Source organism: Podarcis tiliguerta (genome assembly GCF_965153285.1).
Source record: "Podarcis tiliguerta genome assembly, chromosome: Z".
NCBI classification, from domain to species: domain Eukaryota; kingdom Metazoa; phylum Chordata; class Lepidosauria; order Squamata; family Lacertidae; genus Podarcis; species Podarcis tiliguerta.
In genome coordinates, this window is record NC_139553.1 from 15,354,675 (window position 1) to 15,381,815 (window position 27,141).

Sequence of the window (27,141 nt, forward strand, 5' to 3'; positions counted from 1 at the left end):
CTCTACTCACTTGTGATTCCCAGAAACTGGTATTCAGAAGAAGTATTCATACTGCCTCCAACCTGGGGGGAGGGGGAATATAAGAGGCCTACACCAGGTTCAGATCAATGGTCCATCAAGTCCAACATCCTGCTCTCAGAGTGGCCAACCAAGAAGGCCATGGGAAACTCACAAGCAGGATCCAAACACAAGAGCACTCCAGTGGTTTCCAGGACTGGCAATGAGAAGCATTTGTGCCTCCAACCATGGAGGCAGAGAATAACCACAGTGGCTAATAGCCATGCATTGCCCTCTCCTCCATGAATTTGTCACATCCTCTTTTAGAGCCATCAAAGTTGATGGCCACCACTCCCTCCTGTGGGAGTTAAGTGCTGCAGTTATTAACCTTGCACTGTGTGAATAAGTACTTTCATTTATCTTTCCTGAAACCTCCAACATTCAGCTTCACTGGCTGTCCACAAGTGCTAATGTTATAGGAGATGGAGACAGTGGCACAGTGTGGTTCTTTCTACACAGACACATACAGAGACACAACACCAAAGCTGCTGATCTAACTGGAAGAGCTTGTGAGATATTAAATTCTGCCAGCAAACTGAGAAATGAGACAGCTACAAAAGCCCAGACAGCAGGCGGGAAGGATTGCACCGTCTGTTCTCCCCACTACCATCTCCATCCCCCAGGGGACATATGATATATATTTTTTATCAAATGGCTGAAATTGATCGTTTAAGAACTAGGCCTGCTGAGACTCTTGGTGTCTTCTTCTCTTCCCTTCACAATAAAATTAGGATGAAAATTCATAGATTCCTGGTGGTAAGCCAGTGGCTGTTCGCTTTAATGAAATCATCCTGCTGGTACCCATTCCCAATAATTCCAATTAAAACAGTTCCAGGGAAAGAAAAACTATTAACCTGCTTTGCGCAAATCTAAACTGATTATCATAGCGAGTATTGGTCATTCCTTGGCACTGAGAGTGCTGCCAGACTAAACAGAGTGCCCTATCGCAATGCTGGAGCAGGCTACAAGTGGCAGAACACCTTGTCACTGATGCTGCACTGCCTTATGTCAGCAGGAAGATCTAAATCTCTCCCCACAGAGATGTACTGGGCACCTTCACTGCTTAGTTTGTGTCCTGTGCTGAAGACATACCTCTTTACCCTGGTTCTTGTGACTGTAATTTGCCGTAAAATATTTTCAGTACAGTGGTACCTTGGTTTACAACCATAATACGTTCTGGAGGTCCGTTGTAGACTGAAACAGGTTGCAATCCAAGGCATGCTTTCACCAATGGGGCCTCCAAAAAAACCACATTCGTAATCCTCCCAAAATGGGTTTTAATCCAAAAAAAAGGTTGCAAACTGGGACCAGCACTTCTGGGTTTGACGTGTTTGTAATCCAAAACTTATGCAAACCAAGATGTATGCAAATCAAGGTACCACTGTATTGTATTTTTAAATTGCTATAACCTGCCCTGGATCCTTATTGTGAAGGGCAGGTAAAAAAATAAATTATAATTATTACTAGTAATAAAAATAATAAAAACAACAATAAAACAACAAGTGCTTGTTCCTTATTTTGACATCCTCAGAGGGTTTCAATTGAATAATAATAATAATAACAATAATAATAGATGCTATTTATTATTACAACATATTCAACAAATTGTTGTTGTTGTTAAACCCCACCTTTTCCCTTGATGGGACTCAAAGCAGCTTATAGTTAAAAGCAAGAACTGTAAAAACATAGATAGAACAATAATAAAAACCAAACATTGATAGGAAATGAATACCCAAAGGTCATCTCGTCCAACCCCCTGCAATGCAGAAATCACAACTAGGCTCCCTGACAGATAGCCAGCCTCTGTTTAAAAACCTCAAGCGAAGGAGAATCCACCACCTTCCAAGGGAATTCACTCCATTGTTTAACACCTTTTACTGCCAGAAACGTTTTCCTAATGTTTAGGTGGAATCTACTTCCTTGTCTCTGACCAAACTGCGGGAGGCAGTGGAAGATAGGAGTGCCTGGCGTGCTCTGGTCCATGGGGTCACGAAGAGTCGGACACGACTAAACGACTAAACAACAACAACTCCCTTGTCATTTGAATCCATTGGTTCAGGTCCTGCCCCCTGGAGCAGCAAAAAACAAGCTTGCTCCATCTTTCATGGGACAGCCTTTCAGATTTTTGAAGGTGGCTCGCGTATCACCTCGCAGTCTTCTGCTCTACAGGCTAAACATATCCAATGTTTAGTCAGAATCTCCTTTCTTGACATATGTTCTTGCTATTATTCATTTATTTATTTTTTGTCATCTTCACAGGTTTTCAATCTTCCAGTGATCCATTTGGAAACCAGCAGTACTTGGCTCTGCTACCCTCATCCAACAAAGCCATACCAAACACACGCACACAGAATTTTTTTGTAGTTTGGAAAATGATGGAGAAACAAACCGATGAATGGACAATGAACGGAGAGACATGTGAGCAAGCTGCGAGCAAACCAGGATGAATGCTTGCTATCATATAACCCCGTCCCACAGATGAATCAGAACAAATGCTCAAGAAAGAACAGTAGTGGTCTAACCACCATGCATGCTTTTAGCAAAAAAATGATGTAAAATAAATAAATAAGACACGCCTGGAAGGTCAACCAGGGTCTGCTCTCACCTTCCCATCAGATGCAGTGTTGATCCGGTAGTGGTAAACCCTTCCCTCGTATCTCAGCGATATGGACCGCTGGCCTGGACTGCTCTCACTTTCCCGCACCAGGAAGCTACCGTTGATCCCACTGCTCAGCAGGTACTCTGCCGCATTCCGCGACACTGGCCCATGGTACCATGAGTGCTTCTCTAAGCTGTTCACGGGGGTGATGTAGTTGCTGGGGACCCAGCCTTGCCCATTCTTTGTCTGGGCCTCACACCACTCCCCATTGTGGTTATAGCCCAAGACGCGGAGCTTTTCACCTTTCCATTAAAACAATTAAAACAAAAAGAACGAATATTGGTCATTGACTATAATCCAAAGATGGATCAATGGATTAAATAAAAACAGCACATACAGTGTTTATTTTTACATGGACAGGCAAGCATCTGAGGCAGCATGTGGTAATAAAACCCAACAGACAAATGCAAATTTAAAAGCATCAGAGGGGGAAATAATCTGAAGCTGGATCTGAATTTTTGAACTGGAAACAATTTTTATGAAGCCAGAAGTCACAACTGCAGAAAGCTTTATCACATGGTTGCTAAGAGTGGTCATCAGGTAGATCAGGGGTAGGGAACCTCTGGTCCACATCTTGCAGGAGGCCTTTGAATTTGGTCTACAAGGGCATTTGGGGCAAAACATGCCCACTTGTCTATCACCCTACATCATACGATACCAGCTGTAGAGATCTGTTATCTCCGATCTAAGTACTAAGATCCAAGAGGCAGCTTGCTCTTTGATGGTAAAAAGCAGCAGCAAAGACTTAGCACTGTGATTCCAGAGTGCTAAGACTGGAGATAAGCCTCTGCCTGTTGACTCTTAAAGAGCAAGCAAAAGGTCATCTCTGATTTTAGCGCCGTGTGACTACAGCACTGAGATCAGAGGCAAGCCTCTGTCTGCTCCTGCAACTTGAACTTTGAACCACCTGGAGTCATCTTAAACCAGGCAATTACCAGATAGGTGTCCTCATCCACCTGCCAAAAATGGCCTGTGGAGGGTGGGCCAGTCCTCAGGCTGAAAAATCTTTCCTAACCCTGGTGTGGAACCAGCATGGACATGGTCAACTTCACTGTTCCAGGTGTGCCCACTGGAAGAATCCCAGTGAAAAAAAAGGCACCCACCATTCCCAGAGAGGGTTCCCACATTGCTATCCGTGTGAAACAGATCTGATATGGGGAATGGGACCTGGAAATTGGTTTTAAAACTTCTGCATGAAGAGAAGTGATGGGGGGGCAGGGAGAACCACTGTGGTGCCATTCCCAAGGCAGCTCCAAACCCCACACATCTTCACCTCCTTGCTCTGAGACCAAAGTTGATCTCAAGGCCCATATTGAGAGAAGATGCTCCTTCAAAGACACCAGAGACACACTTTGTCGAGTTTAGCACTAGCACTAAGAACCTGGACTTCAGCTCAGCATCAAATTGGAAGTTCATATAGATGGAATGAACAAAGGAGGGAGCCTGTCAGCAGGCTGCTGCAGAGATAGAAGGAAGACTGGAATACCAACCTCATTGACCTCCTTCAATTCTGTCTGGTTACTGTTTTGGGATTTGGTGCCTGAGTTTGCTTGTTCCCTATGCCCTCCCCATAGTTTGTCCTTTCAGGCCATGCACTGTTTTTGGACAAGCACTGTTCTGAATGAAAATAATGACAATCTGGACTTGGGTCTCATACACACTTTGTAGTCTGATCCTGACATACATCTCTTACCTTTAGTTATGCTGAGAGTGTTGTCTCCACTTGCTACAAAATCATACAGGGCAACGAAAAGGTTGGGGTCATTTTCTCCGGGACCCGAAAGCAGATTCTCCTTGGAGTTCCAGCGGACGGCTTCACTTAGGCCCTGGGGCTCAAATTCAGAGGCTACTGGCCTCTGAAGCGCTTCTGGAAAAGTAAATGAAAAGGGGAGGGGAAGAAAAAGGTTAATTTTCAAAAAAGAATCTGGTCCCCCCCTCCCCTTTTCTCTTAATCAGTTTTGCTTTGAATGTGCTTAGTGCAGTGGTTCTCAAAGGATGCGGAGCACCTTGTGTATCAGAAGCAAAGGCGTAGTGTGGAGGTTGCTGGGATACCGATGCACCGGGCATTGTTTCGGGGGGGGGGGCATTCCTGACGCCCTGCCTGTGGTTAGCTGTTGTGTCCTTCTCAGGGACCCTCCAGCAGAAGGGCGCCTGAGAAGGAGGCAACAGCTCAGGCATCCTGCAAGCCCAGCGCCGTTCGCAAAAGCAGCGTGGGAATGATGCTTGCCTGTTGCCTCCTCCTCTGTCGCCCTCCTGTTGGAGCCTGGAGGATGCCTGAGAAGACTGCAAGAGTTCATGCATCCTGCAAGCCCAGCGTCATTTTTGCAATTCTTGCAAAGCGATGCTGGGCTTACAGGGCGTGTGAGGGGCAGCCAGGCAGGCTGTGCAGTGCAGTCCCAAAGCATGGGAGAGGCAGCACTGCCCCCCTCTGATGCTGGGACCCAAGGCTGCAAGGGTGCCCTTACAGGTTCCACACTGACTTAAAAGCAGCACAGGGCCAGGGCACAGAGCTGCTGCGTCCCTCCAGCTAAGAAGGATGCAGATGCTCCGCCCCCAGCACCCCCACCCTATTGCCCAGAGTATACCCACCCCAGGTGCTGGTGGGGTACGCTCCACCACTAGTCAGGAGAGGATGGCAAGTGTGGTGGGAATATTCAAGGACAATCAAATAAACATTTTAACATTCCAGTGTAGAATAGTATAGTATAATGTCAAAATAATATTTTTTATTAGTAGAATATGAGAGCAAGAGCATCAAGTGATACTGAGGACACTCCTAGTTGTGATCCAGAATCGCTATATTGTGAGAATGATTCACTTTCTTACGTAGCTGCATTGATTTATACTTTCTGGATGTCCCATGATCATATTATAAAGTACTTGTGTTCTATGTTATAAATCAAGCACTGCCAGGAGTTGTTTCTTTTTGTTTTCCAGTGTATTTATCAATATAAAATTTGGTGTGGCATGAGCAAACTTTTATTCTGAAAGTGTGGCCCAGAGAAAAAAGTTTGAGAACCACTGTTAAAGGACATTTATTTTGTATTTTGGCTGATTTATATTATTAGTGTGTGTGTGTGTGTGTGTGTGTGTGCGCGCGTGTGTGTGTGTGCATAAACAATGTTGTTTTATTATTTTATGATTTTATGTAAATATATTGCAAGCATTATTCTTTTTTTTCTTTTTCTTTTTGCATTTCTATCTCACTTTTTCCTCCAAGGAGCTCAAAGTGGAGTACATGGCTCTCTCTATCCTCATTCAATCCCAACAACCTAGTGAGGTAGGTTAGGCCAAGAGAGAAGTGACTGGAATGTACATCTGAATATACATTACAATAAAAACCATGAACAGAATTTAAAATTATGGGTTGTATCCAATGCTTGCCCTACTCAGAATAGGCCCATTAATTTTAATGGGTCTGCTCCGAAGGTAAAGGTAAAATGACCCTTGACTGTTAGGTCCAGTCGCGGACGACTCTGGGGTCGCATGCTCATCTCACTCTATAGGCCAGGGGAGCTGGCGTTTGTCCGCAGACAGCTTCCGGGTCATGTGGCCAGAATGACTAAGCCACTTGTGGAGAACCAGAGCAGTGCACGGAAACGCTGTTTACCTTCCCACTGGAGCGGTACCTATTTATCTACTTACACTTTGACGTGCTTTTGAACTGCTAGGTTGGCAAGAGCTGGGACCGAGCAACAGGAGCTCACCCTGTCACGGGGATTCGAACCACCGATCTTCTGATCGGCAAGCCCTAGGCTCTGTGGTTTAGACCACAGTGCCACCCACCACCTGCTCTGAAAGGCCTATCCTATATCTATCTGCACACAAACACACCAGCTTTGGTTGCAGAGCTCTCCTCAAAAGCTGCCTTATTCACCAAGGCAAAATACCTAGAAAAGAAGAAAGGTCTGATGGGTTGTAAAACAATTAAGTTTTCAAACATGCTACGGGGATTCAGCCTTCCCCCCCACCCCACTCATCTGTCCCTTTTTTGTGCACACAGATTACCCATTTTATCATCCCCGCAGTGCTTTAATTACGACAATTATGAGAGAAACAGAAGAGCCACTTGGAGAAAATTAAGCTGATTAATCATTTTACCCCGAAGAATGCTTTGATCTTGTCAAGCCCATTAAAAAGCTCCCTTTATCAAACAAAGAGGCGCCATACATATTGGATGTGCTGTGTGTATGTGTGTGTGTGTGTGTGTGACATCATCAACTGGGTAAACACCTGAAATAAACAGACAGCAAACAGCTGGAGATGGTGGAAAGATGACATCAGTGAAGAGCAGTGCAGAGAGAAAAGGCTGCCCCCTCACCCCCTGCTGCTGCTCCATCCTCCCTGTGCAAAGGCTTTACTGTAAACTGTACACAGTGGGATGTCATGTAACCTCGGTCAGTGAGAAAAAATGCCTCCCAATGGGGACTGATTCAACAGGAAGGCCGGAAATCCAGCACTGTCTTCCCCTCCAATTACACCACGACCAAGGACAAGTGGTGAAGGGCTCATGCCAGGTCTTGAATCAAGATCCTGGAGAGAGGCCACGCTGTGAACAGCATGAGAACTCCCCTCACTCCCCCCTTCCCTCATGTTTATGTTAAAAATTTGACCCCTCCCTTCTCTCTGCGCCAAATTACTTGCTCTCTTTTGAGATGAGGAGACACAACAGGCCAGACTTCAGGAGAACAGTGAAAGCACAACTTGGAAATCAAGGAAAACTATTTACTTTTGAGTGATCTTCATAAAGAGATAGAAACAGCCTCCCTGCTGGATCAGGCCAACTGGGGCCCATCTGGTCCAGCAGGCTGTTCTGACAGTGGTCAACTAGATGCTTAGGGGAAGCTTACAATCAGGACCTTACAAACAACAGCAACCCCCTACCTAGTTGCGGGTCCCAGTAGCTGACATTCAGAGGCATACTGCTTCCGACAATGGAGGGAGACTGTAAGAAGATCCCTCCTGGATCAGGTCAAAGGCCCATCTAGTCCAGCATCTTATTCTAACAGTGGCCAACTAGATGCCTTGAACAGAAACCTGAAAGCAGGACATGATGCAAAGTATCACCCGTATCTTCATAGTGCTCGTTGGCCATAGATCTTGAAACCTATTAGGCCTGAGTGACCACACAATCACGGCTGACAGATGGAAAATTGCACAACTTCCAAGAATATCTGAATCCTTAACAACAGGACCTATTGGCAGCCAAATTTAGGGAGGGGTGTAAATTCAGGGACAGAGCACTTGCTTTGCATGCAGAAGGTCTCTCTCTCTCTCTCTCTCTCTCACACACACACACACACACATTTTGTGATGCTTTTCTTGAACACAGAATCTGAAGAACTTCACATGTATTGAAAGTTTGCACTCCACGTAGTATGAACTTCAGTGGCAGAAGTAAAAAGACAACATCTCCTGCTTTGTTATTTGAGAACAAAGCCTGCTTTTGAAGAGACCACCTGCTTCAGCAGACATCCCCAATATCTGTCTTGAACCTTCTGCTTTGATTGCTATTTAAACTGTCACATTGTCCTGTTGGGCTTGTTTATTATGTTAAGGATGCTTTAATGTGTGTGTGGGGGGGGGGGTTGTTTGCTATGTACTTTAATTACCGGTAGCTGTACTTTTTACAATAATTTGATTCTTCTTATTTTGATGTTATGTCAATTTCTGAACCACCTGGGTATTTCTTATTGAAAAGAAAGGCAGATTATGATGATGATGATGATGATGTTGATGATGATTAAATTTCAATCTACCAACTCCAGCATCCTTCCAGCAAGCATAATCTATCCAGGTTTGGCTTTTTTCTCAACTAAATACAAGTAACCAAAACACAGAAATCCTCCAAAATTCACATAGTTCTCCAGCCAAGAGATATGTACAAATAATTACATAGCAAGGGAAGTGTGTACAAAAATGAGTATGTTAATGAAAATCACACACACACACACGCATTGCACTAAGGCAGATTGCTTTGCAAAACAGTACATTTTAGGCAAAACTGCATATTAAAAATGTGCATATTAGGATAAATTCACACTAAAATGCAGATAAATTTTCATGAAGACAGAAGAATTCAAAAACTGATGTTTTTGAACTGAACTGAACTTTTGGGGAAAATGAAAATTTGACGTATTTGTCCATCCACATGTGTTCATTTTTTACGTTGACATCCTACTTTTTTGTCCAAGAAGCTTAAGGTGGTGTACATAGCTTCCCACAACAACCCTGAGAGGTTGGTTAGGCTGAGTGAATGAGTAGCCAAGGGTCACACCCAGTGAGTTTCATGGCCCAGTGGGGATTTGAATCCTGGTCTCTCCTGGGTCCCTGTCTGACACTTTGTTTCTACCTGGTTTTGAACTGAGGATCTTTTGCGTGTTAAAGGTAAAGGTAAAGGTACCCCTGCCCGTACCGGCCAGTCTTGACAGACTCTAGGGTTGTGCGCTCATCTCACTTAAGAGGCCGGGGGCCAGCGCTGTCCGCAGACACTTCTGGGTCACGTGGCCAGCGTGACAAGCTGCTTCTGGCGAGCCAGCGCAGCACACGGAACGCTGTTTACCTTCCCGCTAGTAAGCGGTCCCTATTTATCTACTTGCACCCGAAGGAGCTTTCGAACTGCTAGGTTGGCAGGCGCTGGGACCGAGTGACGGGAGCGCACCCCGCCGCGGGGATTAGGCAAACATAATAAGCACTATGCTACAGAAACTGTCACTAGTTAAGGTGGCACCCGTATTTAAATCAATGCAACATTTCCAGATTTGAGCAATGCCTCTCTCACATGCGGCATAGGGGAGCTGCTGAGAAGCAGGCTCTTGAGCTCGAAGCTCACTAGTCACTGGGTCTGAACAGCCTCAGATTGCTACTGTTTCTCCAGGGTTCCTTTTCACTTGTGCTCTACAACACACCACTTCCCACCCTACTTCCCACCACACCCTCCACACTAGGAAAAGCACAGGTACACATCTTAAAACACCTCTTTTCACCTTTACTTCCTCCTCGAAGAAGCATCTGTTCCAAACAGGGAGCCAAATTCTTTAGAGAGGCACATTCAAATCTCTGTGTGTGCCTGTCTCTCCTTCTCTTTTCCACTAAATAAGATTCAAATGTGCCTCTCTAAAGTGCCATAAGGAAGTTGAGCTCACCTGGTGGTGAATGCCACCAACATAAAAAGGTAAAGGTACCCCTGCCCGTACGGGCCAGTCTTGACAGACTCTAGGGTTGTGCGCTCATCTCACTCTATAGGCCAGGAGCCAGCGCTGTCCGGAGATACTTCCGGGTCACGTGGCCAGCGTGACAAGCTGCATCTGGCGAGCCAGCGCAGCACACGGAACGCTGTTTACCTTCCCGCTAGTAAGCGGTCCCTATTTATCTACTTGCCCCCGGAGGTGCTTTTGAACTGCTAGGTTGGCAGGCGCTGGGACCGAACGACGGGAGCGCACCCCGCTGTGGGGATTCGAACTGCCGACCATGCGATCGGCAAGTCCTAGGCGCTGAGGTTTTACCCACAGCGCCACCCGCGTCCCCACCACCAACATGGATGGCTTTAAAAAAGGACTGGAAAAATTCACTGGTGGTGCCAATGACTGAGAAGTTTTTTCTTTAGGTGAGGCTGCCATAAAGAAGGTGTACTTTGAGGGTCTTTTTTTTTTTTTAACAATAAAGCAGGGTGTAAATTTTATGAAATAAACAAACAGATTAAAGAAATACATTACATTACAGGGAAGCCTTTGCAAAAATGTGTACCGTTAGTAAAAAAAAAAATCATACAAAGTTTGTTGGGAGAAATTAACACAAAAATACTGATGAATATTTATGAGAATTCAGCTGCTCCCCTCTAATGCAAATAGGTGCAGAAAGGTGGAGAACTTGGGGCGGGCGGGGGGGGGAGAGGGAGGGATAGAGATGAGAAACAGACAGAACCAGAACATTAAAAATGTCCTTCAATCCCTATTTGCAGTTGACATATCCACCCACCCACACAAAAGCTCTTGAAGTCAGGAGCTTCCACCCCAGACTAAACTTTGCATTTCTCCTCTCAAACAAACACTAGAAACCTGCAGGGGAAGTCAGCTTCCAAGCTGTACCAACTGCAAGGCAAGTCCAACGGAAAGACAACATCCAACATCTATCAACAACAAGTGCCACGTCCCGTGGACTTGCAGACATCACAATCACCTCCCCACAAAAGCATCCTTTAAAGTGAAGCGACAGACTTCCTTCTGCACTGCAGCTACTTCCTCGGCTGCCAATTACAGGCCCACTTCCTCAAACAATGGCACGCCATGACAGCTTCCCTCAAGGTTAGGGATGTCAGAACATTCCGACAAAAACAGACACAGGAGGGGAAATTGCCGGTGTTCACTTTATGTCTGCAACAGAAAGCAACCCAGTGAATACAACTGATAATTGCTGCTACTTTTGCTGCCTTCAGCACGCAAACGATAGGTAATTGATTATGGTCCCCCACCCCTAAATGCATTTATTTTCCTCTGCACTGGAATGAATGGGGAGGAATGACCTAATGACAACTTAAGGTACATAATTTACATGATTAATTACGTGTGCTACACAATTTCCTCACAGCGGGCAGTGAGACAAATAACATGGTTTTTGACAGAAAGTGAATTGCAGCAGAACAGATCTAAGGCTGCAGGCAACAAATATGGGGCAGAACGGGAAAATATGCTGAATTACACCCCTAATCGACTTCTTCTTCTTCTTCTTCTTTGGCGATCCCTCATAGCCGAGTAAGATTGTCTTCCATAAATGCGGTTTTAACAATGAGTCCGTAAGTGACTGTGGAGGCTAATTCTGGATCCACACATCCTTCCACAGTGGGGACATTGGTTTCCAGGCAGGAGTTGATCACAGTGTGGATTTGCCAAGCGTGCCTTCCTCTTAGCACGTTTCTCCCTTGCGTCCTGAGTTTGAGTGTCTTCAAAGCCCATGACACCTTTGGTAAAGGCCGTTCTCCAACTGGAGCGCTCGCATGCCAGTGTTTCCCAGTTGCAACTACATTTTTTTAGATTTGCCTTGAGACAGTCTTTAAACCTCTTTTGTTGACCACCAGCATTACGCTTTCCATTTTTAAGTTTGGAATAGAGTACAGTAGTACCTTGGGTTAAGTACTTAATTCGTTCCAGAGGTCTGTTCTTAACCTGAAGTGCCACTTTAGCTAATGGGACCCGAGGTACTATTCTGGGTTAGCGGAGTCTGTAACCTGAAGCATATGTAACCCGAGGTACCACTGTAGTTGCTTTGGAAGATGATCATCAGGCATCCGCACAACATGACCAGTCCAACGAAGTTGATGTTGAAGAATCATTGCTTCAACACTGGTGATCTTTGCTTCTTCCAGTACACTGATATTAGCTTGCCTGTCTTCCCAAGTGATATGTAAAAATTTTCGGAGACACTGTTTGATGGAATCTTTCGAGGAGCTGGGGATGGCGTTTATAAGTGGTTCATATTTCACAAGCATATAGTAAGGTTGGTAGTACAATAGCTTTGTAAACAAGCATTTTGGTTTCTCTGCGAATGTCCCAGTCCTCAAATACTCTGTACTTCAATAGCGAGAAAGCTGCACTCACAGAGCTCACATGCATCATAGGTCACATGCAGGCAGCCTGTTAATTCAGCTTCCCTCCTGATGTTGCTTGCACCAAACTTTGCAAGGAACAATGGCAACAACAATGGCTGTTTTGCTGAGCATTCATTCCAGGAAGGTTAGAAGATGGGATACCAAACCATTTCTCTATCACTCTCCTGATCAAAGTGTCTGATTTTTTTTGGGGGGGGGGGATTGTGTTTGCTGTGTAAATGGCCCAACTGTGCCCAGCCTGAATTTGACAGGGTGTGATTGAATCCCACCCTCAAAACAGCGGCAGTTTTGGAACTGGCTGTAGTAACTGATGAGTGGGGTCCTGAAATTGCTAACTTCCAATTTGGTTCAAGTTTCATAGGCAGAAAATCAATTTCACTTATCAAGGAAAAGAGGTACTGAGTCCTATGCTGGTCATTTGAGATCTTAGCCCTATATTTATTAGATCATTCTGAAGAACATTTAAGTGTCCATGTTTTCAGACACAATGTAAGCAGCATACAAAAACAAAAAACCACCAAAGGATCTCGCCAAACTGGGTGAACAAAAAGGTTGCAGCATTTGGGACTTTTTAGCTTAGAGAAATGGTGGGTAAGAGGTGATATGATAGAAATTTATAAAGTTTTGCGGATTGGATGGAGAAACCTTCTCTATCTCTAATAACACTAGAACTCCTGGACTTCCAATGAAGCTGAATATTGGATGATTCAAAACAAAAAAAGGGAAGAACTTCTTCACACAGTTGACAATCACTCCTAAAGGAGGCAATGATGGCCACCAACCTAGATAGCTTTAAAACAGGATTAGACAAATTCATGGAGAGGACTATCAATGGCTACTAGCCATGGTGGCTATGTTTTGCCTCCATAGTTGGAAACAGCAATGTTTCTGAATACTGGTTTCTTGAAACTGCAGCAGGAGAGAGTGCTCTTTCATTCCAGTCCTGTTTACAGGTTTCCCATATAAACATTTGGCTTGCCCTGGTAAGAACATGATGTTGGACAACATCTGCCTATGTCCTGATCCAGCAGGCTCTTCTAATGCAACCTCTGGGTCACCTCACCCAGTGACTTTCTCTGAAGAAACACTTCAGAACACCACACGGTCCCTCCAGGCATCAATTTCATTGTGCATTCATGATTATTTGCATGTAAGAAGGCATCGGGTGGTTACACGCAATTCCAGTTTCAGTATGGTTTGCTCCTGCAAATGTTTTGAGGTTTGTTTCCAACTGATGCATGTCCTGTAACTTCCTGCTGCAATCCTGTACCTTTTCATACCCCAGATGTTCTGGTCCCCCACCCAACCACTTTTGTAGCACTACACAACAGTGTCTGCTCCATATGGCAATAATTCAGTAACACAGTGGAAGCATCACAAACCTAATAAAGCGGAAGGATGTGTGGACAGTCCAGGATAAATACAACACTAAGCAATATTACTGCACAGAAAAATATATTTCTTTAAGGTAAATGGAGTGCAGAGTGACTGGATTCTGTACTCTATTCAGCACTCCTGAAGAACTGCAGCAGTTCTGAAGGAGCATCTCTATAACTAGAAGCTCAAGTGTCCTCTGTAGCTAGAAGTGCCTTTTACCAGCTCAGTCCGGTTTGCCAGATACAGCCATTCCTGAACACGGATAGCCTGACCACTGTAGTCCATGCACTGGTAACCTCAAGTCTGGATTACTGCAATGCACTCTATGTAGAATTGCTCTTGGGTCTGATTCGGAAGCTCCAGATGGTGCAGAATTTGGTGGGCAGACTGCTGATGGGGGCATCTGGCTGACAGCACATGGCACCATTGTTAAAACAGATGCACTGGCTGCCCATCTTCTACCAAGCCAGGTTCAAGCTATTAATTTACGAAATATTGAACAACGTAGATCAAGGATGGTTCAAGGACTGCCTGAACCTGTGTATCCCAGCTCAGTCACTGAGACCACCTGCAGGAGGGTTGTTAGTTATTCCCTCAATTGGTGAGACTCATTTGACAAGAACAAGGAGCCAAGCCGTTAGTTTTATTGGCCTAGGCCTGCGGGATACTCTGCCAGTAGGGATTCAGCAGGCACCTTGTTTCAGCGTTTAAATATCTGCTGAAAACATTTCTATTCCACCAGCCCTATGCAGGCTATTAAGTATACATATTTCCACAATAGCTAATTTCTGATGTTAACTTTTTTAGTATGGTTTTTCATTTAATCACGGAATTGTAGAGATGGAAGAGACCATGAGGGTAATCTAGTCCAATGCAGGAATCTCAACTAAAGCATCCATGATGGATGGCCACCTAACCTCTGCTTAAAAACCTCCAAAGAAGGAGAGTCCACCATCTCCTGAGGAAGCCCATTCCACTGTTGAACTGCTCTTACCATCAGAAAATTCTTACTGATATTCAGTCGGAATCTCCTTTCTTACAACTTGAAGCCACTGGTTCAGGTCCTGCCCTCTGGAGCTGCAGAAAACCAGCTTGCTCCATCTTCCATGCAACAGCCCATTAGATATTGGAAGATGGCTATCATATCACCTCTCAGTCTCCTCTTTTCTAGGCTAAACATACCCAGCTCCCCCAACTGTTCCTCATAAGGTTTGATTTTTAGACCCCTGATCATCTTGGCTGCCCTCCTCTGCACAACTTCCAGCTTATAAGTATCCTTATTAAATCATAGTGCCCAGAACTGGACACAGTACTCTAGTTGTGGTCTGACAAAGGCAGAATAAAGCGATACTGTGACTTCCCTTGATAAGGACACTAGACTTCTGTTGATGCAGCCTAGAATAAAATTAGCTTTTTTCGCTGCTGCATCACACTGTTGACTCATGTTCAGCTTGCACTTTTCAGACTGACTCCCCTCAAACGTCTGCTTTTTCAGTTAACTTTTCCACTACAGCTAATCTCCACCAGACTAGCTTTAGCACATTGCAACAAGAACAAATATTGGTGCACTTTTTGAGGACTTGCACATTTCCTTACAGCGCCACCATTTGTGGACTGGAGTCTCCACGGTCTCAAAGGTGCAGCAGGACTTTTGTAGTAGCTGGGAGGTGAATCCCATGGACAAGAATGTGGCTTTCCTTCCACAGAAATGGGAGGAGGGCAGGGTGGAACTGTCTCCCTGCAGGTAGCCAGGAGGCAGGCAGTATATATTTACTGTGGTTGTAGACCACTCTAGTATATATGTATGTGTGTGCATGCATGCATGCATGTGTGAATAAAATGTGGGCTTCACCACAGAGCTTTGGCTTCCAGTATCAGGCAGAGGTGGTGCCAAATTTCCTAAATATTGCATCACCGTCATGCACCTGTGACATTAGACACAGGTGCGATCTGCTCAACAGAGATAGGCAGAGTCTTAATCTATCAGCAAAGAGAACATACAGCCAGATCATGCACCCTGGTGCCCAACACGAAGTCTGAGCAACTCAGCAAGGATACCTCGCCGGTATTCCAATTTCCTGCTTTAAGATTGCATCCTTTTATGCATGCTCAATGGAAATCAGAGGGGAAAAGAAATCAATGCACGCTCACTGTGCACATGATGAAGTCACAAATAACTTGCTATAGCGACCTCTCTCTCTCTCTCTGTTTGTTTGTTTGTGTGTGTGTGTGTGTGTAAATAAATATTGTTACGGATCCTGCAGGCATATGACCTTTCACACTTGTGAAACACATCTTCCCATGACACTACACACCCAGTTTCATTACAACTGGGTGTCTCTTTTAAATGGGTTATAGGCAGGAGCCAAGCCTTTTGTGAGGAAGCAAGATACTAGATTCACTGGGGAGACTGAGGAGATGGATGGATGGAAAACACACAGTCTGGAACCAAACAAAGCAGCAGAAGGCCTAGGAAGAAATGCATAATGAAGGAGAGAAAGACAGGGACTTATTTCCTCCTTCATGCAAAACACTAACACACCTGTCCCATGTTTAACAAAAGCTGTTTAATTTCATCAAGCAAAATAAGAGACACCTGTCTGGACAGAAACAGTTAGCATGAAATGCATGTCATTTGCAAGGGAAGCAGTTTGGTGTCTGGCATATTCCAGAGGTTAGGGTGAGGAAACAAGCTAGGAGATGGCTCGAACGCAAGTGGAGGAAAGTTTCGGCTGAATGCAACTGAACAAGGATGAGAGCTCATCACTGGGCCTAGCTAGTGGGCAGTGAAGCCCGCAAAGAAAGCTTACTTTGCTGCTTCCATTGCATCCGCATTGTGCTGTTCAGAAGCTTTCCCAGGTAGTATGGGGCCTGCTACAGTCTGACCTAAAAGAGGTGGTAGAAACCAATGGTAGCTCACTGTGACTTGTTTGGTTCCCTGTAACTTGGCTTCTCGCAGTGAGGGAACCGCCAGAAGGCCCTCGGTGCTGGACCTCGGTGTCCGGGTAGAACGATGGGGGTGGAGACGCTCCTTCAGGTATACTGGACAGAGGCCGTTTAGGGCTTTAAAGGTCAGCACCAACACTTTGAATTGTGCTCGGAAACGTACTGGGAGCCAATGTAGGTTTTTCAAGACCGGTGTTATATGGTCTCGGCGGCCACTCACAGTCACCAGTCTGGCTGCTGCGTTCTGGATTAGTTGTAGGTTCCGGGTCACCTTCAAAGGTAGCCCCACGTAGAGCGCATTGCAGTAGTCCAAGCGGGAGATAACCAGAGCATGCACCACTCTGGCGAGGCAGTCCGCAGGCAGATAGGGTCTTAGCCTGCGTACCAGATGGAGCTGGTACACAGCTGCCCTGGACACGGATTTAACCTGTGCCTCCATGGACAGCTGTGAGTCCAAAATGACTCCCAGGCTGCGCACCTGGTCCTTCAGGGGCTCAGTTACCCCATTCAGGATCAGGGAATCCTCCACACCTGCCTGCCTCCTGTCCCCCAGAAACAGTACTTCTGTCTTGTCAGGATTCAATCTCAATCTGTTAGCCGCCATCCATCCTCCAACCGCCTCCAGACACTCACACAGGACCGTCACCGCCTTCACTAGTTCTGAGGTAGAGCTGGGTATCATCCGCATACTGATGAACACCCAGCCCAAACCCCCTGATGATCTCTCCCAGCGGCTGCATGTAGATGTTGAAAAGCATAGGGGAGAGGACAGAACCCTGAGGCACCCCACAAGTGAGAGCCCAGGGGTCTGAACACTCATCCCCCACCACCACTTTCTGAACACGGCCCAGAAGGAAGGAGCGGAACCACTGTATGACAGTGCCCCCAGCTCCCAGCCCCTCAAGACGGTCCAGAAGGATGTTATGGTTGATGGTATCAAATGCCGCTGAGAGATCCAGCAGAACTAGGAAACAGCTCTCACCTTTGTCCCTAGCCCGGCGGAGATCATCAACCACTACGACCAAGGCAGTTTCAGTCCCGTGATGAGGCCTGAATCCCGACTGGAAGGGATCCAAATGGTGCGCTTCTTCCAGGCGTGCCTGGAGTTGTTCAGCAACCACTCGCTCAATCACCTTGCCCAAGAATGGAAGATTTGAGACTGGGCGATAGTTGGCCATCATGGCCGCATCTAAAGATTTTTTTAAAGAAGCGGTTTAATAACCGCCTCTTTCAGTGGGTCTGGGAAGGCTCCCTCACGGAGGGAAGCATTCACCACCCCACGAAACCCATCGCCCAGCCCTTCCCGGATAGCTTTTATAAGCCAAGATGGGCAAGGATCAAGGAGACAGGTGGTTGGTTTCACTTGTCCAAGCAGTCTGTCCACATCGTCGGAGGTAACAGATTGGAATTGATCCCACGCAATTTGACTAGACAGGACTCTAGCACTCTTCTGCCCCGGACCTGCTCCCACGGTGGCGTCTACCTCTTCCCGAATCTGAGCGACTTTATCTGCAAAAAACTTTGCAAAATCATTGCAGGAGATCATGTGGCCCGTACTGGGCCCCGATGTAGCAGGTGGTTCCGCTAAATTGCAGACCACCTGAAAAAGTCTCCTGCTGCTGTTTTCTGCAGATGCAATAGAGGCGGCGAAGAAAGTCTTATTCGCCGTCGCTATCGCCACTTGGTAGGCTCAACATTGACCTCTAACCTGTGTCCGGTCAGCTTCAGAATGGGTCATCCACCACCGGCGCTCTAGCCGTCTCAACAATTGTTTCATTGCCCTCAGATCCGTGGAAAACCACGGGGCTGTCCGGGCTCCATGCAATTGGAGAGGGCGCTTCAGAGCCAAACAGTCAATAGCCCTGGTTAACTCCACATTCCAGCGGGCCACCAGGGAATCAGCTGAAAGGCCATCAACATGGGATAAAGCATCCCCTATCACGCTATGGAAACCATTTGGATCCATTAAGTGGCGGGGGCGGACCATCCGAATCGGTCCCACCTCCCCGCAGAGTGGAAGGGTCGCGGAGAAGTCAAGTTGCACCAGGAACAGTCCTAATGTTTTTTTGACTCTTTCAGTCACCTCAAATACTCCTCTGCAGTTTGGATGGAAATAGGAAAAGCCTCCCTATTGTCTCTGTGCTCACAAAATCCTGCCTTAAGGGCACATTTGGGTATGAATAGGGTAAGCCTGTGACCTGGATTCAGGAACTAAAGTATTAACCATCACAAAAGTGTAGCCAGACTGTCCAGGTAATGAAATCAGTGACCATTATCAGGTATCCTGGCCTTAGGATTCTGCTGTAGACAACCCCTTCTGTGATGTATGTATGATGTATTGGGGGGTGGCCTTAAGCTTACAGGGTGGCAATTTTAAAAAGTCTATATAAGGGCTTGCACACCATTGTTCTGGATTGTTCCTCCCTCTTGCATGTGGTGTGAGGACCCTGTTGCAACAATTCAATAAAGATCATGGTTTCCTAGCCACTTTGCTTCTCAATATTCTCTGGTTGGCCTCTGTTATTTTCTTCTGCCGATAGGGAACCCACTTAAGGACTCTGTACGGGCTCTTGGATACCCCATAAGGGAAAGGGAGCAGATTTTGTTTACATCACTTTAAATGTATAGTTTGGGTGTGACTTAAATATTCCAAAATGCTGCAACCTTTCTGCATTAAGGGTTCAAACAGCTCAAACTGTGCGCTTTTCTGGTACTGGATTTCATATGTTGTATTTTGATCAGAACTGAATTTGGGTGGGTGGGTATAGATAATGCTTCAGTTCTCCTAATTACGGAAATTGGAATCTGGTTCAAACACATATCCTTGCAAATCACGTAGAAAAAGAGCCCAGCATTTTTTAAGAACCACAGCAAACGTCAAATCTTCACTAGGCTACTCTGGGGTTACTGTAACAAGATACTTTCACCATACAGGAATGTCTACAGAATCTAATGGCTGGCAGTGAAAGAAATCACTTCTCTGGTTACAATTTTTTGGGGTTTTTTTTTAACCAGGGCGCACTGAATTGGGGAGGGTTCCCCAACAACCACACCTTCTCTGCTCCATTTGAGCTAAGTTTTTACAAGAACTAGCTTTTGATTTGATGGAAAAATTCTCTGCTTTAAAAGTAACTTGTGTTTTAAAATAAAAATACAGCGAGAGCAAGTTAATTTTATCCTCTCTTCGAGACATATGGATGCAGTTCGTTTGTTGAGACCACATCTGCAGTAAGAACAGACAGCACCCCCCCCCCCGCATCTGATCTATTCTTTTTCACAATGCAGAAAGGGGGTGTGAAGAAGTATCCAAACTGGGAAGAAAGAGGAGAGCTAGAAAGGGTGGGAGCTGCAGCTGTCAACCATTTGGTTCTTCAAACCTCTTAAGATAATATTTACCAGGTGGAATCAAGCAGGAAGGGAGGGGGGAGAGACAACCCTTGTAGAAGCCATAATGGGGGTGTTTTGATTAAGCACCACAAACACAGTAGTTCCCCAACTTTTTTCGGGCCACTACCCCCATGGTTCCATAAACTCATCCCCAGTGCCCACTACCCTAGAAAAAGCATTGTTCAGAAAGAGTTTGCACAAGCCACTAAGGAAGATACCAACACAATAAAATTAAAAACAGTAACAATTGCACATTTAGTAAAAATCCAATTCAAACTTCTCAGTTTGATTAATTCAACAAAACTGATGATTTGATCCAGTGACACTAGCTGTTCAAAGTCTGATACTCCAGCAACCCCTGCCTCCCCCTTGCCTCTCAATGCCGCCCCCCCCCCCAGGAAATTCCACTTTGGAAACCACTGAATTAGGGAGCAATATTGCTTGAGCTAGCAACAATGGCTTAAAACAAAAACAAAAATCCACCACAATTCACAAAACTATTTACCCACTAGGGATGTAGGAAGATGCCTTATGTCGAGTCAGACCCTAGGTCCAGCTAGCTCACCATTGTCTACACCAGGGGTCTGCAACCTTTAAGACAAAAAGAGCCACTTGGACCCGTTTCCGAAGAAAAAAAAACCTGGGAGCCGTAAAACCCATCATTATAAAAATGATTTTTTTGTCACTTTTTTATTATTTCTTTGTTTGACCCCTTAGAATTACTCCTCCTCATAGAAATAAACGTTAAATTAACAAGTTACCTTTTTGTGTGTGTGTGTTCTTCACTCCCCTTTCAATGCAGTGACCAGCGTACATGCCCCTTACAGTGTAGCGGGCGGGCGGAAAGGTGACTTCGGGACGGTGCGTGACTAACGTACGCACCGCCCCGATGCAACGTCACAGCCATTACAGCGCCCGCCACAGTGGGGAGTGTCGGGGTGCACAATGCGCCTCCTCCCCTCGCTAGTATCCGCCCCAGAGCCACGGCAAAGGTGTAAAAGAGCCACATGCGGCTCTGGAGCCGCGGGTTGCAGACCCCTGGTCTACACTGACTGGCAGCAGCAGCTCTCCAGGGTTTGGGTCTGGGAGTTTTATTCCAGCCCTACTGGGGATGCCAAAGATTGAAGTTGAGACCTTCTACATGCAAAACAGGCATTTTTACCATTCATCTATGCCCCCCCCCCAAAAAAAGAAAGATTCTAGTCATCATGGTTCTGAATAAAGAGCTGAATTAACTAAGAATACATGAAGCTGCTTCATATAAAATCAGACTTTTGGTCCATCTGGCTCCATACTGTCAACACTGACTGGCAGTCACTGTCCAGAATTTCAGGGATTGTCTTTTCCCAGCTCTACATGGAGATGCTGCTGGGGATGGAACCTGGGACCTTCTGCATGCCAATCAGATGCTCTGCCACTGTGGAACTGTCCTTCCAACTACTTCTTAACGGTAGTTATCAAAGCTGTTTTTGACACAAAACATCTAATACACTGCCACGATGATTAAAACACAACATTTAGCCCAGTTGAAACCCAATAAAACTTTTAAAAGAGCAGAGCAAACAGCAGTAGTAGGATCAACGGGTCTAGGCAAACTAAGGAATGTTTTTGTCAGTCTCTGAAAGGGGGTGAGCAAGTCTCCCAAGAGGGAACATTTCACAACCTCAGGACAAAATTGAAGAAGCTCAGCTCCTGGCGAAACCTAATCGTGTGTCACAAAATGATGGTATCCTGAGCTCAGCATCAGTGACAGATCTCAGTGTGTGTGTGTGTGTGTGTGTGTGTGGCTGTGTCTTTCATATTTCCCAAGATGCTCTTGCCCTACACTATTTCCATCACTGTTTTTTCAGCTTTTTTCCACCCCAAGGACCACTTCCCCTCTTGTATAACCTTCCAGGGGCTGCATGGCACCAGTAAGGCATGGGATTAGAGGCAAAAAGTGGACAGGGCAACCAATGCAAATCTTTTCTAAATATCAATTTTTATTAAAAGATTTTCCATGAGTAACAAAAGTACATTCAGTGTCTCTGTTTTCAAGTCATGGAGTATTTCACACAAGCCAATTACAGTCAATTTGAGACCTTTTTGTTGCCGGCAATGTGGGGCTGAGGGAGAAAGAGAAGTGAGGAGAGAGGGGGAGAAAAAAGAAGCAGAGTGAGAGGGATAGTAAACTTTCATTCTTTATGAAGAAGATGGGGTGGGAAGTCAATAAGAAACTTTGGATGTTAAAAAAAATGTATATGGTGATAAATGCCTTAGAATGTTTTTGGAGACTTCATAAAAATGTTATTTTAAAAATCCTTTCATCCTTTACAGAGTATATGAGTGGGGGTTTTTTGCAAGTGTTGCGTGGATAGGTGCTTTATTTTTGCTGGCAGAGGAGAGATCAGAGGGCCCAGGGCATGGTTGGTTGTTGTTGTTGATTGGCTGCAGTGTGTTTTGATTGGGGGGGCGGTGTTGCTGGGTTAAGGTAACCATATTGATTCGTATGTGGGGTTTTTTTGGGGGGTCATAGTCTTCTAGGCGTGTGTATGTGATGGGGTGAAGGCACCCTCCTTTGTTTGTCCCTGTGATAGTTTCAGTTAGTTAGTTGGTTTTTCTAGTAGGGCAGTTTACCAACCAACACAACTCTTAACCTCTGAACCAAGGGCTACATTCTGCCAGTGCAAAAATCAGAGGTTCTCTACACACACCCTCCCAAAAAAGGCAAAGCAAGAGGCACAGTCACATGGTCACTATGCTGTGATAAATTCCACCTGATTGCTGAACGGCAGTGTCAGATAACTCAAATAAGCTACAAGGCTTTGATCAGTATATACAGTTTGTAGTTTAGCAATTCATCACACCTTCCACTTCTTTATTCTGTCTGCTGAACAGTCAGACAAGGCTTGGGAGTTTGCAGTGTTTTTCATATCCAGGTATGGAATAGAATCATACAATTGTAAAGTTGGAAGGAACCCCAAAAGTCATTTAGTCCAACCCCCTGCAATGCAGGAATCACAGTTAAAGAATCCCTGACAGATGGCCATCCAACCTCTGATTAAAAACTTCCAAGGAAGGAGAGAGTCTACCACCTTCCGAACGAGTCCGTTCCACTGTTGAACAGCTCTTACTATCAGAACATTCTTCCTAAGGATTAATCAGAAACTACTTTCTTGTAATTTAAACAACAATAACAATTGGAGTAATGTTTTCTACTGGTGTTTCTGTAATGCTTAATTATCTCCATGCAGACAGTGGCTACATCAAAGGAGGGCAATAAAGAGCCCTGCCACTGGAGGAAGTTGAAATCTTGAAACAAGAAACCTTCAAGCCTCAGTTTGGGAACCTCTACTTAAAACTCTTGAGCATGGGTAGGCAAACTAAGGCCCGGGGGCCGGATCCGGCCCAATTGCCTTCTAAATCCAGCTTGCGGGTGGTCTGGGAATCAGCGTATTTTTACATGAGTAGAATGTGTGCTTTTATTTAAAATGCATCTCTGGGTTATTTGTGGGGCATAGGAATTCATTCTCTTTTTTCTTTTTCAAAATATAGTCCAGCCCCCCACAAGGTCTGAGGGATAGTGGACCGTCCCCCTGCTGATAAAGTTTGCTGACCCCTGCTCTTGAGAGACCTGCAACATGGTGGGGGGGGGACACCATGTGCTTTCCTTGACAGAGAGAAGTCCTCAATTTAAACGGCTATCTGGCCATAAGAACATAATAAGAGGTTGGCTGCTGGATCAGGCCAAAGGGGACCCATACAGTAAAGCATTCTGGTCCCAGTGGCTAAACAAATGCCACAATGGGAAGCCCACAAAGTAGAATCTGACTGCCGCTCCACTCTCCCCAGTTGTGATTCCTAGCAACTGGTATACAGCAAGAGACTGCCTCTGAGCATGGAGGTTCTGGTACCACAGTAGGTCTGAACATAGGGAGCTCTGCTGCAATAAACCATCAAGTCCAGAACTCTGTTCTCATGATGGGCAACCAGATGCCCAAATGGGAAGCCCACAAGCAGGACCTGAGCCTGACAGCAACTCTTGCCACTTGTGACTCCCAGCAACTGGTATTCAGAGGCAGATTGCCTCTGCCTGTGGAGGGAGAACACAGCCATTGATGGCCTTACTACTCCATGACTTTGTCTAATCCTCTTTTAAAGACATTCTATTGGTGCCCACCACTTTACATCTTATAGGAAAGTCTGGGACAGCAGAAGAGGCCCTGCAGTTGCTCATCTGCAGTTAGCACCAGAACAGCAGGCTGAACAGGCACATAGCTATGGTACAATAGAACAGGATCTATCCATCTATCTTTTTCTATATACATACAGATATGGAGTGAGAAAATGTGCTGTATTTCTTTATAAAGCAAAAGGAGCTAACCTTTGGACTTTCAGATGTTGCTCAGCTACAACTCCCATCCCGTTGACTATTGGCAATGCTGGCTGGGGTTTATGGGAGTCCAACAACATCAGGAGCGTTTGGACACCCCTGCTTCATTCATTATTTCGAAATTTGCCTTTTATGTAAATCTGTGTCCCCTTTTTTATTATGCATTTAAACATAGAAAGTTTCTTTATATAGAGTTGGATGATCGGTCCATCTACCTCAATATTGTCTACATTGACAGCCTGTGGCTCTCCGGGGTATTAGACAGGTGGCACTCCCAGCCCTACCTGGAGATGCTGCTGGGGGTTGAACCAGGAACATTCTGAATGGAAAGCAGATACAGTATAGTCATACCTCATGTTATGTTTGCTTCAGGTTGCATCCTGTGGTGACCCAGAAGTACCGGAAAGGGTTACTTCCCGGTTTCGCCACTCGTGCATGCAGACGCGCAAAATGAAGTCATGCGCATGCGCAGAAGCAGCAAATCGTGACCTGCGCGTGCACAGACGTGCAGAAGGGGGTTGTGTTCCTTTCAGGTTGTGAACAGGACTCTGGAACGGATCCCGTTCGCAACCAGAGGTACCACTGTACTTTAAATTCAGCCTGGAAACAAACTGGCAACCAATATAACTAATGCAAAACGGTTGCAAGTTACAATGTTCAAACTGCTTTGCAAGCTAAATTGATCAGCTGATTGTTGGTGCACATAGATTTTCACATGCTTCTAATCAATGATAACTGCAAGCCCCCTTTCGGCCAGCCATGTCACTCTCTGCCCCACACCCCACTTCAGATGTAGAATAGGTGGCATTTTCTTGGCCTAACCAAAGCAGCCAGGTAGCATTCATTAGTCACAGAGACTTGAAGGTCCTCACCACTGGTATGACTGTTCTAGCAGCTTTATTTTGCCCCAGCCAAAGTTTCTGGACAGTCTTCAAGAACAGTCCTACACACAGTGAATTACAGTGGTCTAGTCAAGAAAGTCAATGGTCAAAACATAATGGCAAGCATCTGTTGGGTTCTGACAGCCTGAAGAGCTCTAACAGAAGCTTAAGAGTACGGTGTGTGCCAATTATGGCACAACTGCACTGGCTGCCAATTAGTTTCTAGGACCAATTCAAAGTGCTGATGTTGACATATAAAGCCTTACACACCTCAGCATCTCTATACATTATGGACCGCCTCTCTTCATACAAACCAACCTAGACCCTGCACTTGTCATCTGAGGCCATTCTCTATTTCCCCCCCTCCCAGAGAGGCTTGGAGGGTGGCAACAAAGAACAGGCCTTTTCTGTGGTGACTCCCTGACTATGGAATGCTCTCCCCAAAGAGGTTCACCAGGCGCCATCATTACATGTCTTTAGGCACCAGGCAAAAACATTCTTATCTACCCAGGCCTATGGCTATTAAATAATCTATGGCATGTAAAAGTGTGGGGGAGGGGACTATTATGATGATGATTATCTTATTATTAGTAGTATTATTAGTATTATTATTATGCTGTCTGTCAATATGCTTTTTACTTTGTTTCTATCATTGATGTTCTTTAATATGTTTTTAATGCTATACTCCACCCTGATCTTTTGATAAAGGGTGGTATATAAATTGAAATATAATAATAATAATAATAATAATAATAATAATAATAATAATACTCTGTGGAGCTGTTGAAGGGATCTTGACCCAGGACCCTTCAACCCTTTCCCAACCTAGATAGCTGGCTATGGGACGACATAGCATAGGGTCCAAATTCTTAGGAGTTAGATCTGCATTCCTAGGTGTCCGGTATTCCTTCCACCCACCCCTTTCACTTTAATGTTCCATAGAGCCAGTGCCTGATAATTATTTTTTAATGAATGCTCCTATAAATTTTTTGCATTACAAATGTGTTTATTTTTCTCCCAGCCCTGATTCTTTGTGTCCCCGCTCTACTCCAAGTAGAACTTATGCTAATGGCAGACAACTGTTACAATAAGATGGCATTTTTTTCTATTTTAAAAAAAGCAGAATTGACTGAGAAGATGGAAATTTTGAGTACAGGGGGGGGGGTGCCTTTGCTTTTGCTCGGTGTTGAAAATCAAACTCAATAACTGCTGGAACCCCAGATATAACAAATGATTACAAGCAGGCCACAATTCCTGCCCTGAAGGTACTTATTAAGATCTACTTTTATGATCCACTTTTCAGAACTATTTTTGTGGAGAATTCACTGGCCAACCTTCCAAGAAACAGATATTGCTGACTGGCTCAAGGAAGTCACGGGGACTCATTTCCGCTTGCTAAACTGATGAACAAGAGGAGGCTCCTGGCATGCATGATGTTTGTATATGAGCCACATCCAAAAGCCTCAGCCAACCCACTGTCCAAAGCCCTAGAAGAAAAGAAAAGAAAGCCGTGGTCTGCTTGAACAGTCCAAACAATGCCAGAAGAGAAAGAATAAAAAATCTGGATGGGGGAAAACGTGCCATTGATCCCTGGGGGAACTGGGACAAAAGGTTAAAGAACTTGACCAAGTCCAAATGAACAATTGGTGACACAAGTTGAAAACTGAATCCTGAGCTCTAATATTCCAAAGGAAGAGTATAGCTATATTACCAATTCCTTACACTATTGGTATGGATTTTTTTAAAAAAGGCTGTCTTTTCACTTCTACATCTTGTGCAAGGCTTTTTTTTTAAGGTCTTGTGCTGATCTTAAGGACATGTCCCAAAGAATATATATGAAGTTAAAAGATGTAGAAGG

The 27,141-nt window shown here is 45.2% G+C and overlaps 1 protein-coding gene across 3 annotated transcripts in view; it reads right to left on the minus strand.

Moving 5' to 3' along the window:
- Window positions 1-27,141, minus strand: part of ABL1 (ABL proto-oncogene 1, non-receptor tyrosine kinase) — a 125,723-nt gene that overhangs the window by 38,047 nt on the left and 60,535 nt on the right. For all 3 annotated transcript variants that reach the window (XM_083423479.1, XM_083423480.1, XM_083423481.1), the window contains exons 2-3: window positions 4,410-4,583; window positions 2,663-2,958 (exon numbers count right to left, since the gene is read on the minus strand). In XM_083423479.1, the coding sequence (XP_083279605.1) occupies window positions 2,663-2,958; window positions 4,410-4,583 (470 nt within the window). The remainder of the gene's footprint in view (window positions 1-2,662; window positions 2,959-4,409; window positions 4,584-27,141) is intronic.